The sequence below is a fragment of the Scyliorhinus torazame genome, chromosome 27, assembly GCF_047496885.1.
Source record: "Scyliorhinus torazame isolate Kashiwa2021f chromosome 27, sScyTor2.1, whole genome shotgun sequence".
Classification (NCBI taxonomy): Eukaryota; Metazoa; Chordata; class Chondrichthyes; order Carcharhiniformes; family Scyliorhinidae; genus Scyliorhinus; species Scyliorhinus torazame.
The window spans coordinates 36445318-36463377 of record NC_092733.1 but is presented as its reverse complement, the minus strand read 5'-3'; the positions used below and the strand labels follow the sequence as shown (position 1 = coordinate 36463377).

At 50.0% G+C, this 18060-nt stretch overlaps 2 protein-coding genes across 5 annotated transcripts in view; one reads left to right on the top strand and one right to left on the bottom strand.

Annotated features, from left to right (window-relative positions):
- Positions 1-18060, top strand: part of LOC140403402 (uncharacterized) — a 960939-nt gene that overhangs the window by 444428 nt on the left and 498451 nt on the right. The window lies entirely within an intron of this gene.
- The window catches only part of LOC140403353 (uncharacterized), a 185420-nt gene continuing 173670 nt past the window's right edge, over positions 6311-18060 (bottom strand). For all 4 annotated transcript variants that reach the window (XM_072491256.1, XM_072491257.1, XM_072491254.1 and 1 more), the window contains 4 exons: positions 15229-15303; positions 13911-14062; positions 11617-11729; positions 6311-7280 (listed from right to left, as the gene is read on the bottom strand). In XM_072491256.1, coding sequence (XP_072347357.1) covers positions 7136-7280; positions 11617-11729; positions 13911-14062; positions 15229-15303 — 485 coding nt within the window. In that variant the 3' untranslated portion in view covers positions 6311-7135. The remainder of the gene's footprint in view (positions 7281-11616; positions 11730-13910; positions 14063-15228; positions 15304-18060) is intronic.

Here is an 18060-nt window from a genome sequence, read left to right as displayed (position 1 = left end):
AGCAATTATGCTGTCCACAAGGCTGCCGTGCTGCCCACTCATGAGGTTAAACATCTCTATTCCATCTCACTTTTAGCCTTCTCTCCAAGGAGAACAGTCCCAACCTATCCTCATAACCCATCCCTGGAGCCATTCTTGTAAACCTCTTCTCTCTCCCCAATGCGTTCACATCCTTCCTGTTGTATTTTAAATAATCTCTTCTCTAAAATATATATATTACTCTAGAATCCATCAGAATGATAAAATGACCAATAGTCTTCTTGTTGATAGATTAACTATTTAATGAGTAATAAAATAATAAGCTGTGAGTTATTTTACTCAATACTAAACTAACAATAAAGAATTAAAGTACAACACAGATAACAAGACATTATTATAACAAAATAGTTCTAACTTCTCTCACTCTAACTATTCTATGTCTTGCTTGTTCACTGTTCTGAATCACATCATCTGACTTAGAAAAGACGGGAAATCAGTTCTGATAGTATCTGGCTGTGAGCCACCCAGTGTTGAAATGACTGTACTACATTTACATACATTGATCATGTATGTTGATATCTGAATATCACTACACTTCCTATAGTGTGGCTCCCAAAACCGTGGACAATATTCCAGCTGAGGTCCAATTAGTGTCTTGTATAAGTTCAGCTTGCTCTTGTATTCTATGCCCCTAATAATAATGGGCAGCATGGTAGCACAGTGGTTAGCACTGTTGCTTCACAGCACCAGGGTCCCAGGTTCGATTCCAGGCTTGGGTCACTGTCTGTGCGAAGTCTGAACGTTCTCCCCGTGTCTGCGTGGATTTCCTCCGGGTGCTCCGGTTTCCTCCCACAAGTCCCGAAAGACGTACTGTTAGGTGAATTGGACATTCTGAATTCTCCCTCTGTGCACCCGAACTGGCGCGGGAATGTGGCGACTGAGGGGGATTTTCACAGTAACTTCATTGCGGTGTTAATGTAAACCTACTTGTGACACTAATAAAGATTATAATTAAAGGAACTTATAAGTAACAGTGATTTGAAGGATAGATCTGCTCATTTCTCCACATCGTGAGGTCTCGTGCTTCCCACTGCAGGAGGGGCCTCCCATTGTCAACTCCAAGCTGGCTGGCATCACCGTTCTCTTTCTCCCTCATGGTCTTTCTCCCTCTTGGTCTACATCCCTCCAACTTTCCTTCGCTCACCTCTTTCAGCAACTTCTCCACAGCTCAGCATTTGGCCAATCTAACCCTGTTGCCTTTTCTTGGTGGTCTTCACTGGCAATCTTTCCTCCTGCTCCTCTCGTGCCAGGGCCCATTTCCTTGCTCCTGTGATCTCTCTAACTGACCCGCTCCTTTCCCAGAATCTATTTTTACAGCTCACTCACCTTCCTGATTCTCCCTTCACCGATGCCCATGTTTCAGCCTCGGAGAATAAGATACTCAGAATCACAGCCTGGATCATATTTTTTCCTAAGATCTCCTCCCAGTCTTATGTTGAGCAATTCTTTATGTTTTGGAGAATGCACCCTTTGCTGTTTCTGTTCTTAGATTTGTTTTTTGGCAGTAAACAACTTCGAACGAGATGCTTCTAAATTGGTTTTCATTACTTTCCCCAAAGAGCTATCTGGCAAAAAAATTGTTTCACAAGTACACAAGGAATAGGAGCCGGAGTAGACCATTCGGCCCATCGAGCATTCATGCCATTGAACACGATCCTGGCTGATCTTTGGTTTCAGCTCCATTTTCACACCCGCTCCCCGTATCCCTGAATTCCTCAAGAGACCAACAATCTGTCTTGCCCAGATATTCAATGCTAGAGCATCCACAATCCTCTAGGGTGGAAAATTCCAAAGAATCATAATCCTGTGAGCAAAGAAATTTCTCCTCATCTCAGTCCTAAATGATCGGCCTCCTTATCCCGAGATTGTGTCCCAGTGTTCTAGGTTCCCTGACCAGCAGAACAAATCCTAAATTATTGTTCGGAGCAATACAAGTCAAAAAGGGATTGGATATATATTTGAAGAGGGGGGGGAAAAATAGCCGGGATGTGGGAGAGCAGGAAATGGGGCTTTCTTGTCAGGAAAGAGTTAATGTCCCCTTGTACATAAGTTGGAATCAGGAATTTAATTGTTCACTAAACTGCACCAGGACTGGATCCAGAAACAGGACTGGATCTAGAACCAGGACACACCATCTCTGGATCCAGGAACAGGACTGGATCTAGAACCAGGACACACCATCTCTGGATCCAGAAATAGGACTGGATCTAGAACCAGGACACTCCATCTCCGGATCCAGGAGCATGACTGGATCTAGAACCAGGGCACACCAGCTCTGGATCCAGAAACAGGACTGGATCGAGAACCAGGGCACACCATCTCTGGATCCAGAAACAGGACTGGATCAAGAACCAGGACACACCATCTCTGGATCCAGAAACAGGACTGGATCTAGAACCAGGACACACCATCTCTGGATCCAGAAACAGGACACACATCTCTGGATCCAGAAACAGGACACACCATCTCTGGATCCAGAAACAGGACTGGATCTAGAACCAGTACACACCATCTCTGGATCCAGAAACAGGACACACCATCTCTGGATCCAGAAACAGGACTGGATCTAGAACCAGTACATGCCATCTCTGGATCCAGAAACAGGACACATCTCTGGATTCAGAAACAGGAGACAGCATCTCTGGATCCAGGACTGGATCTAGAACCAGTACACACCATCTCTGGATCCAGAAACAGGACTGGATCAAGAACCAGGACACAGCATCTCTGGACCCAGAAACAGGACTGGATCTAGAACCAGTACACGCCATCTCTGGATCCAGAAACAGGATACACCATCTCTGTATCCAGGAAGAAGACGCACCCTCAATCCAGGACCTGGGCACACCCTCACTGGATCCAGGCACTGGACACACCCTCACTCAATTCAGAAAACTGTAAACATGATCACTGGATCCACAAACTGGATTTCCACAACGATCGATTCTAGTTTTATATGGTCACAATTACGAGACGAGCTTTCAATTCCAGATTTATTCGTCAAATTTAAATCCCAATAGCTGTTGTGGTGGTATTTCAAACTGTGTCCACAGAGCGTTCGCCTGGGCCTCAGGATTGCGAGTCCAGTAACACCAATTTCCTCCCACAAGTCCCGAAAGACGTGCTGTTAAATGAATTGGACATTCTGAATTCTCCCTCTGTGTACCGAACAGGCGCCGGAGTGTGGAGACTCGGGGATTTTCACAGAAACTTCATTGCAGTGTTAATGTAAGCCTACTTGTGACAATAAAGATGATGATTATTATTAGAAAGATTATTCAAAAAATTAGTTAACTTACTGACCTGCAGTAACATACATGTTACACACGTGTAGTAGTCTGGAGCTATGGATAGTGATGTAGAAACTCCATTACATGGCTGACCTGGAATCTCTCCCACTTTTGCTGTTCCCATTGGTGTGTGTGGGAAGGATTTATATGTTGACCCGTGTTTTGGCCGTGTTGTGATCGCACCTTCCGTGGCCTCCCACGGAGTGTGGCATTGATTTGAAGATCATGCTTTGACACGGTATAGGACAATGTGCAGGGGTACGGGGAATAGGCAGGGGAATGACACTAAGTCGTGATGCTCGTTTGGGGGTGGGGCCCATCTGGTTCACTAATGCCCTTTAGGGAAGGAAACCTTCCATCGTTACCTGGTCTGGCCTATGTGACTCCAGACCCACAGCCTTGTGGTTATGTTAGGAAAATAAAGGTAGGTTTAAGGGATTTATATTTGTATTGATAGACTATAACAATAAGGTATAGTTTTAAGTGGGTTTAATTTAATGTTTCTGTGCTTGGATTCATGATTCATTTAGTTAGATTCATGCTAGACAAAGGTATTTGTAAGTGTGGGGTTGGTTAAGTTCCAACTGAGTTTCTATCGTGCTTGGAGAGGGCCACGGCGTGAAGAATAAATAAAAGGCATAAGCATGTGGGCATTGCTTAGCAAGAGGGGCCTTGTAAGGTAGAAAAGCCTTCAATTTTTAGTTTCGGTAATTTGATTGTAGATGGAGATAGGGAATGAGAGAGAAGGCAGCTCTCACGACTCTGCTAGAAGCAGTTGGTTAGAAGCTAGAGAGGGAACAACTCTCTCAGCTTTGCTGGAAGAAAAGCCAGATAATTGAGTAATGGTAAAGAAAACAAGTGCAGTGGTCAGAAGAGCAGCTAGTTAAGGAAACTTGAGAAATGAAGACAGGTTTCCAAGAAGTCTGAAGTTAAAGGTATGCGAAAAGAGCACAGTTCAGTAAAGACGGACTGAGCTGAGAAGGCTGAGATGCCAGAAAGATGTCTGAAGTTATTTTCAAGTTTGTGAGATTTTACTACAGCCTGTGGAGCATGAGTTGAAATAGCCATGGAAATCGGTGGTTGGACCTCGGAGTTCATGTAAAAGTAAGTTAAGACACAGAAACCCCAGGGTGGCACAGTGGTTAGCACTGCTCCCTCACAGTGCCGAGGACCCAGGTTCGACCCTGGTCCCGGGTCACCGTCCGTGTGAAGTTTTCACATTCTCCCCACATCTGCGTGAGTCTCACCCCCACAACCCAATGATGTGCAGAGTAGGCGGATTGGTCACGCTACATTTTCCCTTAATTGGAATTTTTAAAAAAGACAAAGAAACCTAAAAGGGAGTGGCGTAAAACCCTTCACTGGCTTCACTGCTAAATGCCGAGTGGAGGCTTTGTTTAAGTGTCATTTGGAAAACCTGGTCTGGATTTTGGAATGCAAACTGCTAAGAAATTATTGTGAGAGAAGATTTTAAAGCGTGTTTTTGGGAGGTGGAATTTGGAAACTCTCATGTAACAATGATCTGAGGGGGATTCTGAGGAGACATCCAGAAACATTCACTTGGGGTTCAGAGTGTATTTGCCCACAGTCATCTTGTGTGCTTATATGGGACTTTGTGTTAATGAGACCATTGTAGTTTAAGATGTACTTTGTAATCTGTATTAATCCTGAAACCTGTGTGTAATTTTTGAGATAAGGGGGGAGCAAAGGCATATTGTATTATAATCTAATTGTTTCATGTTTAACAATTTTTTTTCTTGTTAAAACTAATTAGCAATCCTGTGACTCTGTTCTTCTGCATTATGGATTTTTGAGCCGAAGTCCCATCCTGGAATTTTCCCGTCCAGTTATAGCATCAACTGGGATCGTAACAGTTGACTCCGAGCTACCCCCTGAAATGGCCCAGCAAGCACTCGGTTGTATCAAGAAGGTTGTATCACTTCTCAAGGGCAATTTTGGGATGGACAACAAATTCTGGGCTAGCCACGTCCCAAAGAAAGTGTAACTTGCAGAGAAATCTAGTTAGGTTAACCACGAATACGAACTTGCAGTAGCATCCAAATTAATTTATAACTATTGTTGTGTTTCTCTGACGCCCTCCTGAAGATGGTAAAGATTTTGCCGAGGCACAGGAATATCAGATGGACCGTAGTCTCAAACATTGAAGCAGAAGATATCCAAAATATTAACACTTCCTGGGCGTAATTATGTGAGTTTTTGCAACAATGTAAAAATAGGTACTACTGACTTAGCAGCCTGCCTTACAGGTCTCAATTGCCCTTGGCTCTACAATCATCGAGTTTTAAAGCTCAGAAAGAGACCCTTCAGCCCATTGTCTCTGCGCCAGCCTTCCAGATCCGTCTATTCTTTTCTTTTTTCAAATTTAGAGTGGCCAATTCTTTTTTTTTCCCAATTAAGGGGCAATTTAGCGCGGCCAATCCACCTATCCTTTGGGTTGTGGGGGTGAGCCTCGCGCAGCCACGGGGAGAATGTGCAAACTCCACACGGACAGTGACCCGGGGCTGGGATCGAGCCGGGGTCCTCGGCGCCGTGAGGCAGCAGTGCTAACCCACTGCGCCACCGTGCCGCCCCAAGATCCGTCTATTCTAATCCTATTTCCTGCAATTGGTCTGCTGCCTTCTTTCCTCTGGCGAATCAAGTGTTCATCTAAGTGCCTATTGAATGTGCTTAAACGTGTTAACAAGGTGGGCCAATGGAGCTGAGGGTACAGAGCAGCCATGATGGAATGGCAGGACAGGCTTGATGGGCTGAACGGCCTGAACTCCTGTTCCTAGGTTCCCGATTGAAGTTAATAAGGATCGAGGAGCATGCAAGGCAGCCTGTTCGCCGTCAAGACAAAAAAGGCCCCACTTGTCTCGAACCATAGTCAGGATGGATCGGTAGCCATTTTTATTCATTACTCTCATTCAGTGATGAATTATAGACAAGTCCTTGAGGAATCGAGGTGAGCGAGATGAAAGTATTGTATTTCACTTTATTGAAGTGGTCTGATCCATGGTGTAAACAATTCAAGTAAGCAAGGAGTTATATCCTTTCACTCGTTAATCGCAGAGAGATTGCGCGGGATTCGGACTAAAAAGCAAATGCGCGGAGATGTCGGGGGAAATCTGCCTTGATGCCTCACCTCAGCGTGGATGTACGGCCACTGCACATTTGACCTCCAGCGTGCAAAGCAACCCATCCAATTAAAGGAAGCCTTCGTAACGCTCAGAATGACAGTGAACACATGCGAGGCTGTGCCGCTTGACAGCTCTGGGCCCCGTCATGTTCGGTCTTCCACGGCGGAATAGCTCAGCTACTTGGACAACGTAGCTCGAGGGAGGTGAATGTGACCCTAGAGGCCAATGACCATGAAGGGGCGGCGCTCATAATCTGACAGTGCCGAGGCATCCCTAGCAGACTGTGCATGCATTGGGAAAATGGACACTCAGCAGAAAATGCTAAGTACCCCCAGACACGGTCACAGTCTTAGTTCACGTCATCAGAGGCGGTACTGCGGCTATACATTAAACAGAGTAATTTTTTTTTAAAAAATCTGATTGAATTAAGCTTTCTAGCTGGAAACTATGCAGAATAATTCCGTCAAATACTTTTCCGCTGAGTCTCAAATGGGTCAGATTCGCCGGTTTGCTTTTATTTTTGGTATGTTGAACAATCTAATTTCGAGAGAGCAGTTGTATCTGGGGGCTCGCCCGAGGTGTTGTGCGGCAGCTCGTATCTGGGATCAGGAAACAGATTCCGAAGCAAGAGAAGGTTCAGGTCTTCATCGTTGACGGGGTGAGGATTTATTTAAAATGGCAGAACACAGGCCGCTCGCAGATGAAGTTAAGTTTTTGGCTACACGAGTAAACACTCCATTTCCCATCGCTCTTCATCCCAGCGCAAGCTTCATAATTTCCAAAGTCTCTCGGTTCGCCCGCAGCCCAAAACCTAAGTAATAAAAACACCAGTAAGAAAGACGAACATTTCTCTCGCGCATCGAATCACCTCAGGATTTCCTCTGCGCCTCCAAGGCAACCAAATACTTTTGAGGTGTAACGGCGAGAACTGAGCAGACTCCACACAGACAGTGGCCCAAGCCGGGAGTCGAACCCGGGTCCCTGGCGCTGTGAAGCAGCAGTGCTAACCACTGTGCTACCGTGTCTCCGTCTCATGCTAAATACATCACCTCACTTTGTAGGGTTCCATTTGCCACTGTTCTGTCCATCTGACCAGCCCGTTTATATCGTCCTGTAATCTAAGGCTTACCTCCTCGCTATTTACCACACCACCAATTTCCATGTGATTTGCAAACTTACTGATCGTACAATTCTCGACAATCACTACAAACAGCAAGCGAACCCACACCGATCCCTGCGGAACACCATTGGATACAGACCTCCAGTTCCAAAACTAACCTTCAACCATTACCCTCCTGTCTCCTGCCACTAAGCCAATTTTGGATCCAATTTGTCAAATTGCCTTGGATCCCATGGGCTCTTACCTTCTTGGTCAGTCTCCCATGTGGGACCTTATCAAAATCCTTGCTGAAGTCCATGTAGACTACATCAACTACACTACCCTCATCTACACACCTAGTCACATCCTTGAAAAATTCAATCAAGTTTTTTGGACATGATCTCCCCCTGCAAAGCCACGCTGACTATCCTTGATTAATACTTCCCTTTCCCAATGATGATTAATTCGGCCCCTCAGAATTTGTTCCAAGGATTTCCTACCATTGATGTTGGTTAGACTCGCTGGCCTGTAATTACCTAGTTTTTCCCGATTATCTTTTCGAATAATGGTACCACATTAGCTCCAGTCCTCTGGCACCTCTCCTGTGGCCAGAGAGAGTTTGAAAATTATCGTCAGGGCCCCTGTAATCTCCTCCCTCGCCCCCCACAGCAGCCTGGGATACATCTCATTTGGGTCATCTTTCTCCTTTTCAATAACCACCTTAAATCTTACCGAGTTATGATCACTATCACCAAAATGCTCCCCGACTGACACCTCTTCCACCTGCCCGGCTTCTTTCCCTAAAATCTGGTCCAATATCACTCCCTCTCCTGCAGGACTTTCTACATGCTAGCTGAAAAAGCTCTCCTGGATGCACCTTAAGAATCCAGCCCCACTGCCCCCCCCCCCCCCCCCCCCCCCCCCACATACTTCGACTATCCTTGTTAATACCGGGAAAGTTGAAATCCGCTGCTATTATTCTTATCTCGCGAGACTGTAGTCTTACTCTGGCAGTTGCTTCAAACTGGTTTATTAACTCTTTCTGTAAGAGAGGTTACAGAATAGGTTCATGTCTCGTGAGTAAAGGCTGTTCCATCCTCTCGCTTCCAGAGCCCAGCACGTGACTGCTGGTATCACTGTTACATCATCCCTTCAATCACTCTTTACGATAATTATTCTATTACACTACACTCATCATTCTGACTTAGAAATGTATCAGCCTTCACTTTATTCCTTCACTGTCGCTGGGTCAAAATCCTGGAACTCCCTCACTAACAGCACTGTGGGTGTACCTACACTGCATGGACTGCAGCGCTACAAGAAGGCAGCTCACCACCACCTTCTCTAGAGCACAGTAAGAAGTCTTACAACACCAGGTTAAAGTCCAACAGGCTTGTTTCAAATCACTAGCTTTCGGAGCGCAGCTCCTGAGGAAGGAGCAGTGCTCCGAAAGCTAGTGTTTGAAAGAAACTTGTTGGACTTTAACCTGGGTGTTGTAAGACCTCTTACTGTGCTCACCCCAGTCCAACGCCGGCATCTCCACATCTTCTCTAGAGCAATTAGCCCCCCCCCCCCCCCAACTGTTGCTTCAATAGCAATGTAACTGTTCAAGAACACGTACTGGACATCCATCTTGTGTTGTCTAAAGTCCCTTCTATCAGAGACATCAACTCTGATTCTCTCTCCACTGATGGAGCCTGACCTATCGAGTGTTTCTAGCATTTACTGCCTGTGTTTTAGATTTCCGCGATCTTGCTAACACACAGGAGCCCTGTGGGCTTTGATTGCCACCTCCGCCAGCCCTGCCACATTGTTCGAACCGTCGATATCGTGGGTGGTGAACTCGTAACAGCACCGTGCATGGACTTCCACAGGAGTCCTCTGGTCGACCAACAGAGGCATATGATGGCTCGAACCCTTCACCCACTCTTCTGGGCTTTGGTTCATGCCCAGCGCAATAACCCTCAGGGGACCCACGGAGACACTCAAACTGACCTCCCCAAGGGGCTCGTGGAACATGAGCTTTCCTGTTAGTGGGAGGATCAGCTGGAATCTGTGCAAGGGGCTGGTTTAACACAGGGCTAAATCGCTGGCTTTGAAAGCAGACCAAGGCAGGCCAGCAGCACAGTTCAATTTCCGTAACAGCCTCCCCGAACAGGCACCGGAATGTGGCGACTAGGGGCTTTTCACAGTAACCTCATTTGAAGCCTACTTGTGACAATAAGCGATTTTCATTTCAATTGTCCTGTAAAAGCAGGACCGGCTAGAATGGTTGTCCCATTTGGGGCCTTGGAGCTGTAGGCTGCATTGCGGCCTCCACTTTTGTTGTTGAATTAAACCTCTCTTGGATTCACCGTCTCGGGTCTCCTGAGCTTTTATACCCAGGCTAAACTGGTGGGAGGACTGCGTGTGGGAGCCTGGGCTAAAGGCACAAAGTACACAAGCAAGGAAGTTTTGTAGGACCTTTATAATTGCTGGAATATTGGAGGGGATATTCCGTCCCGCCGCATCCGTTTCCTGATGCACCGCGGCCCCCGCCGGCAGCGGGATCCTCCGTCCCGGCAGTCAGCCAATTGGGTTTCCCGTTGTGGGCACCCCCACGCTGCCGGCGAAGCGGAGGATCCCGCCGACGGAGATTGCGGCCCGTTGTGTCCAATTCTGGACACCGCACATTGGGATGAATGTTAACGTAGCAGTAGGGTTTGCTACATAAAGGGTTAATGTGCGACTGAGTGCAGTAACGTAAAAGGCACAAGGCCCAGAGTTAAGGTTGTTCCAGAGTTGGGTAACTAGACTGGAGTCCGCACCATACCTGTACCCGCTGCAGGAGATGTGTACATCAGGTAAGAGTTGCTGATAAAGACTTGCTGCCGACAATGGGCTGGCTTCTCCGGACCCCAGCTGCGTGTTTCTCGACCGCGCACCGGTCACTGGCGGCGGGATTCTCTCTTCTCGCCCTTTGCCAAGGGGATTTCCCATTGAAACCACTCCCCACGCCATTGGGAAACCCACCAGCAGCAAAAGAGAATGGTCGGAGAATTCCGACCATACTTTAGACGATGGAGCCATGGGGCGGGATTCTCCGGGAATCGGCGGGGCGGGCAGAACCGGCGCAGTGGAGTGGCGGGAACCACTCCGGCGTTGGGCTGCCCCAAAGGGGCGGAATCCTCCGCACCTACAGGGGCTAGGACGGAGCTGGAGTGGTTGGCGTCCCGCCGCTCGGCATGGAAGGCCTTTGGTTCCGCGCCAGCCGGGGCCGAAGGGACTCCGCTGGCCGGCGCGGGTCCGCTGACGTCATCCCCGCGCATGCGCAGGGGGGGGGAGTTCACCTTCGCGCCGGCCATCGCGGAGGCTTATACGGCCGGCACGTAGGAATAGAGTGCCCCCACGGCACAGGACCGCCCGCGGACTGCTGGGCCCCGATCGCGGGCCAGGCCACCGGGGGGGGGGGGAACCCCCTGGTGCGAGATTGCCCCGCGCGCCCCCCCCCGGAAGACCCCGGAGCCCGCCCGCACCGCCAGGTCCCGCCGGTAAGGGACCAACTCCAATTTACGCCGGCGGGACCTGCATAGAACGGGCGGGACTTCGGCCCATCGCAGGCCGGGGGAGCCCACCAACCGGCGCGGCGCAATTCCCGCCCCCGCCAAATCTCTGGCGCCGGAGAATTCGGCAGTCGGCGGGGCGTCGGAGAATCCCGCCCATGGTGCCCGAAGCAGGACCTCGGCCTGCTTCAGTCAACACCTTGGAGGGCACACAGCGGAGATTGGCCAGACAGGTACCAGGGACGAGGGACGGCAGTTATGCGGAGGCACTCGAGAACCTGGAAGCAGTAATGTGGCAAATGATCAGATCATTTGTTCCACTATTGATTGGGGGATAAATATTTGTCCAGGTCACCTGGGAGAAACTGGTATTCTTTCCATATGGGATCTCCTATTTGTACCTGGGAAGGGGTCTCAATTGGAAGACGGCAACCTTCCACTAGCAACGGTCGAGGCCACTCGGCCCATCTTACTGCAAAGATTGTACTATTAAAAAGATAACTTACGTTTGCGTCGAAGCATAATCTGTACCATCCACCCAAACCCATTCACCAGCATTATGCGACTCATTGAGACCAATCCAGTGGCGAGTTAACTTAATCTCTTGTTTCAAAAATCCCTGTGGTATAAATAAAAGTAGGTCGATGAGACATCTTATCATAGATCATAGAATTTACAGTGCAGAAGGAGGCCATTCAGCCCATCGAGTCTGCACCGGCTCTTGGAAAGAGCACCCTACCCAAGGTCCACACCTCCACCCTGTCCCCATAATCTGATGCTGTGACGGCGTGATTTACTAAAGCTACTTTTTGTGGCCTCCTTTGGCCACAGGGAAGCATTACCCACAGAACTCATCAAACTGAAGGGTGATAACTGGCACCCTGTTAGTGCCTCAGAGACTCAGAATCAACGATGATTTGGGGAGACTCTTGAGAAATCGCTAGCTGGTGGGTGTCGGTGGTGGGGGTCAGTGGCAGCTGGGAGCAGCCTATGGGATCAGGGCGGAGCCTCGATCTGAGGTCAGAGGCTGGCAGTCTTGGGGCTGGGAGAGCTGGCGTTTGGGTCATCAAAGGGCCATGGGTCAGGGCTGGGTTAGGATGCCAGCGGTGATCAGGGGGGGGGATCCCTTTCTGTGGGATCAGGGCGAGCATTCCGGCTCCCCCCGATTCCTCGTTCAGAGGAGCTAGGTCCTTCTTTGTTGAGGCCTAGTCCCAGGCCTGATTTCACAAAGTCCGACAATGCGAGCTGCCTTACGCCAGACCAGGCTCGGAGCCAGGGTCTGAACCAAGTAGCAGACCCCTTACTTGCTTCAGCAAAAGGTGCAATGCCTGTTTCAGGTGTGGGTAAAAGAGGCCTCCGGTTTCTTCTCATCGAGTTCGACAGGTCGTGGCTGTATTGCCCAGACATCCGCCTCTTGTCCACCATTTTGGGCACTTTTGGGCCTAGGTAACAGGGCTCAATTTCAAGGACAGCAAAGCCGACACTCCTGAGATCTTATCTCGCAATAAGTGTAGGCCCAAGTTTCAAACCTACGGCCATTGTTGCCGAGGCTGTGTGCAGAGAGGAGAACGTTACACAGCAATTGGCTCCATATTTCATTTAAAACGGGGCATGAGCAGACCCCAATCAATTGAATGCAATACGCTCGGCTGGGACAGACTGGAGGCAGCGGATGCTCCATTCTGCCTTCTTTTTGGATGTATGAACTTGTGGTCTCAGTGAATGAGACAGAAAAACAATGAACAGAGGCATTGACCCCCGACCTTGATGGGCGGGGTGGAGGAGTTGCGGCCCAGAGTTCTGTGTTTTCCTGCCCTGCGGAGGTCTGACTCCCTCCCAGTCCATGTGGGCCAGACTGACGGACAGACTTGCCCCCCCCCCCCCCACCCCGCGCCCCTCGGGCAGAAAATACCCCTGCGGGGGGGGGGGGGGGGGACCACAGGTCAGGTGCAGCTGGACACCCTGCAGCTGGGGTAGTGTTAAGGAATGGGTTTAGAGACATTCCAATTAGATGTCTAATTGATGTTAAGTATCCAATAATTGACGCTGATATGTAAAGAGGTGACATGCGGCTCTTGTGGCATGTGATGTGGCGATAGAGTTTTGTACAGAATATGTTCAAGGAAAATAAAGGTGTTTGTGAAAAGGAGCAGAATTCTTGACTCTTTAGTCAACAGCAGCCGGAAGCTAACAGTGAGGGGAGGGGGGGGGTTGCTATTGGTTAATGATCTGGGGGTGAGGTCCTATCCCCAATCCTGGGGTCATAGGAGCATGGCCAATTTCAGGGCTATGTATGGATCGGGGTGGGATGACAAGGGGGAAGTAGGTTTGGGGGGGGGTGGTGAGGTTCTCGGGCACAGCTTACCTGCTCCTCTTGGCCCACAAGCCGTGCTGGAAAGACACTCCACTTTTCCATGCAGAAACTCTCTTTAGCTGTTGGGCTCCCCAAGAGCGGGGGCACCCAGCCAGCCTGGGTTGAACCAAATCTCATGCACACGGCCTTATTATAATATTTAAATGTCCCACCACCTTGCGAGCAGGTTAGACGATCGCCCCCCGAGATCGGCAGGATTGAGATTTGCCGTCCCATCTGACCCAAACTCCCTAGTCTTTTCAGGTTCGGATGACCCTCACTATCTGGGTAATCTCTCAGATCTGTTCGCACTCCACCCGGGGGTGTAGGAGGGACCCCGATTACGCAGGGAGATGGGATTCATCCGGGGATTCCAGGGGAGTGGGAGCAGTTCTGAGAGACGTCCCGGCCACCGATGCTGCAGTTGAGAGTTTGTGGCACCCAGACCTGTTTCTCGCTGTTGTCAATCACCGCCAGGTTGGACATCTGTGACAAGCAAAATCTCTGCGACGTTGACCAATCTTCTAAGGTTGGTGAAAAGTAGTAACATCTCTGACGGTTCAAAGTCCATTGGTCAGGGCATTCAAACTGGGGCTGACCTGCGAAAGACAAAATCGATCGGTCGCTTATCTCGCCCGGTCAAACAATAACGGCATGTCCCAGATCCCAAGTTATTCTAACAACGCACCGACTTTTACATCAGCACTTCCTGTTTGTCTCAGTGAAATTTGAGGGGGGGGGGGTCGCGGGGTAGGCGGCTAGAGGGCACAGACTAAGGGAAGCGGCAGAATAGGTGGCATCATCGTGGAACAATGGGGGAGGGGGTGTGAAGCCAACTCTTCCCTCAGCTCATGGCCTGGACTGTGATGCCCCTCAGCCAGCAGGCATCCTGCCCCGTCTGACGTCGTTAGGCCCACGTGCAGGCTTTCAACGTGTGCATGGCCAGCCGCAGCCATGGTGACGACCAGCGACAGGCCCGAGATCAATGGGACCCAGGAATATTTACCGTCTGAGGGGAGCAGCAGCTCAACGCCTGAATTTTACATCTGCCGCGTGGGCGGATCCAGATGCAGGCACGAAACGCCAGCCACATGTGGCCCCGGAACGCAATCTCCTGCTGGCTGGCCATTAACAACAGGCCTGTGGAGTTCTTAATATTTCAGGGATGTGGGCCTCCCTGGCTCGGCCGGCATTTGTTGCCCATCCCTAGTTGCCCTTGAACTGAGGGGCTTACTCGGCCATTTCAGAGGGTCATTGAAGAGTCAACCACATCGCTGTGGGAGTCTGGAGACACATGTAGGCCAGACCGGGTAAGGGCGGCAGATTTCCTTCCCTCTAGGGGTCTTAGTGACCCAGATGGGATTTTACAGCAATCGATGTTAGTTGCCACGGTCACCATCATTGAGACTAGATTTAGCCAATGAATTAACTCCAGCAGCTGAAATTCAGTTGGCCAATCAGTGGGATTTGAACTCTTGTCCCAGAATTTGGGCCTCTGGATTACTGAGCAGCTGGTCTGGCAGGGGGCTCAAGCTGCAGGCTGGAAGGCGAAGGTCGGGGTGACGGGTGGCCACGGAGGAGGCCGAGGCAGTTATGAAGGCGCCACAGCCTCCACCGCAAGGCCTTCCCACAGACACACTCTCCTCGGTACCCCTAGCCACGGAGACTGTTCGGCGGGACTGAATTGTGCAGTCCACTAGCTCAGAGCGGATGTGGGCATTTCACCAGATGTACCGCCTGCTCCCGGAACACTATTAACACTCACAGTTGTCCTTCATCTCTGCCAGCTGGATCGCGAAATTGCTGTGCGATCGATGGGTTTGGTCGGTCAGTCTCGCAACTGCAAACGAAAACGCAGAACCGTTAGTGCCGATCGGAGCGGGTGGGCGTCTTAAATCCCGCTTTAATGCCGCAGACTCCATTACCGTCACATAACTCAGTACAGGGTATCTGAGGCAGGCCAACACAGAAACTGCCGGGAGGGTGCTGGTCGCGGAAGGGTTTGTCTTAAAGAAGGGCGGCACAGTGGCCCGGCGGTTAGCACTGCTGCCTCTCAGCAACAGGGATCCAGGTTCGGGTCTACCCTCGGGTCACTGTCTGTGTGGAGTTTGCACGTTCTCCCCGTGTCTGCGTAGGTTTCCTCTGGTTTCCTCCCACAGTCCAAAGATATGCAGGTTAGGCGGGGTTACGGGGATAGGGCGGAGGAAGTAGGGTGCTCTTTCAGAGGGCCAGCGCAGACTCGATTGGCCAAATGGCCTCCTTCTGCTCTGTAGGGATTCCACGGATTCCAGGTGTCTGCCGTGTCCTGTACATTAGCTGTAGGTCTTTATTCATGCACGATATTATGCACGATAAATGGTGCAAGCTGACAAGGGTATAAGCTAGACCCACGCTTAGGCCTATTAGAAATAAAATCGCAAATGTCACTGTGGTCTCAGAGGACCCTGGGTTGCTCTTGCTGTTTGTGACAGAGGTCTGACTGGTGGTGAATTAACCCGAAGGTCACCACACCTCAGGGGAGGGGCAAAGTTGAGAAGACGGGTCCTTCATGAATAACCTCAGCTGGTACGGGAATTGAACCCATGCTGCTGGCCTTGACTCTGCATCATCAACCTGCCGTCCAGCCAACTGAGCTAACCAACCCCCCCCAGAGCTCAATGCACATCCCTGCTCAACACCACATTGACTCCTGGGTCTGCGTCATGTGCTTCCTCACAGCTCAGTGTGAGTGGGTGATACGCTACGGAATCCCACATTAACCCCGAAGGTGCCAGGCACTTACACTGAAGAAAGAAAACACAGCCTCTGAGGCTACAATGGTGGGCATCTGCAATCAACCCTGGCGATGATCGAGAATAGGTGACAGAGGCACTGACAGAGCAAAACACCAGCGCTTGCCGGGAATCCCAGTTCCCCATGGTCAGCGGAGACATCCAGACCAGGAGGAGGACCGACTCCGGAGTCAAGAGGGGTGGATCCACTGGACTGAGATCTGAGGGGCAATAGGAAGCTCTACATTGCACGCCAGTGCAGTACTTCGGGAGTGCAGCATCATCAGAGGTGCTGTGTCTCAGGTGATATATGAAACTAAACCAGTCTCTCCGTTGGAAAAAAAATGACACATGGTATTATTTTTGAGGGGTGATTGCCTCGTGACCTTCCGAATATTTATCCCCAGAGAACATCCCCAACACAGATTGTCTGATCACGTTGCTTCTTGTGGAATCTTGCTATGTCTTCTACATCACAACTGTGATTTTTAAAAATTCATTGGTAAGATGCGGGTGAGCCAGCATTTATTGCCCATCCCTAATTGCCCTCGATCATTTATATAATCTTTATTGTCACAATTAACACTGCGATGAAGTTACTGTGAAAAGCCCCTAGTCGCCACATTCCGGCGCCTGTTCAGGTCCACAGAGGGAGAATTCAGAATGTCCAATTCGCCTAACAGCACGTCTTCTGGGACTTGTGGGAGGAAACGGGGGCACCCGGGGGAAACCCACGCAGACACGGGGAGAACGTGCAGACTCCGCACAGACAGTGACCCAAGCCGGGAATCGAACCCGGGACTCTGGCGCTGTGAAGCAACAGTGCTAAGCACTATGCTACCGTGCCGCCCAGAGGGCACTTTGGCCTGGCGTTTACATGTAGGCCAGGCCAGGTGAGGGAGGTAGATTTCCTTCCCTAAAGGACATTAGTGAACCAGATGGAATTTTGGGCCAATCAATTCGTGATGATCATTAGGCTTTTAATTCCAGATTCCCATTGAATTCAAATTTCCCCAGAGTATTACCCCTGGACCTCTGGATTACTGGTCCCGTGACAATGCCCCTGGACCACTACCTGAGGTGAATGAGTGTCCCCGTGCTGAGCCTTTCTGGGTTGCGTGGATTGTACAGAGTGAGTCATGTTCACCTCAGGATGAGCCAGGGTTGAAACCCATGTCCCCAATTCATCTGCATTCATCTTGAACTGACGGATCTCAGCATCCTGGTTTCGGGTTTGAGCAGCAGTGGCGTATAAGAGGCCGTTTTAACCCCCACCACCACCCCCACAGGCAAAAAGAGGTAGGAGCAGAAGCAGGCCACTCGGCCCATCGAGTCTGCTCCGTCATTCAATGAGATCGTGACTGTTCCACTTTCCTGCCTTATCCCCATAGCCCTCGATTCCCGCACTGATTAAAAATCTGTCTCTCTCGGCCTTGAACATACTTAACGGCCCAGCCTCTACAGCTCTTTGCGGTAAAGAATTCCACAGATTCACTCCTGTTATAACCCTCACGGGCTTGTGGAATACGAGCTTCCCCACTGATGGATGGAGGTCCATCAGCCGAGGCTCATTGAATCAAGCTTTAGAAGCCGGCTCCGATTGGGATCGGCATGACCGTCACTCCCGGTTGGGACCTTTATCGGGTTGTCATCGTGTCCTTTTGGCTGAAAATAAACCACCATTTTGATTTGCCTTCTCGGGTCTCCAGAGCTTTTATAGCTCCCCTCTGAGAGAAGAAATTCCTCCTCATCTCTGTCTGAAACGGGCGACCCCCTCACTCTGAGATTCTGCCCTCTGGTCCCAGACTCTCCCACAAGGGGAAACA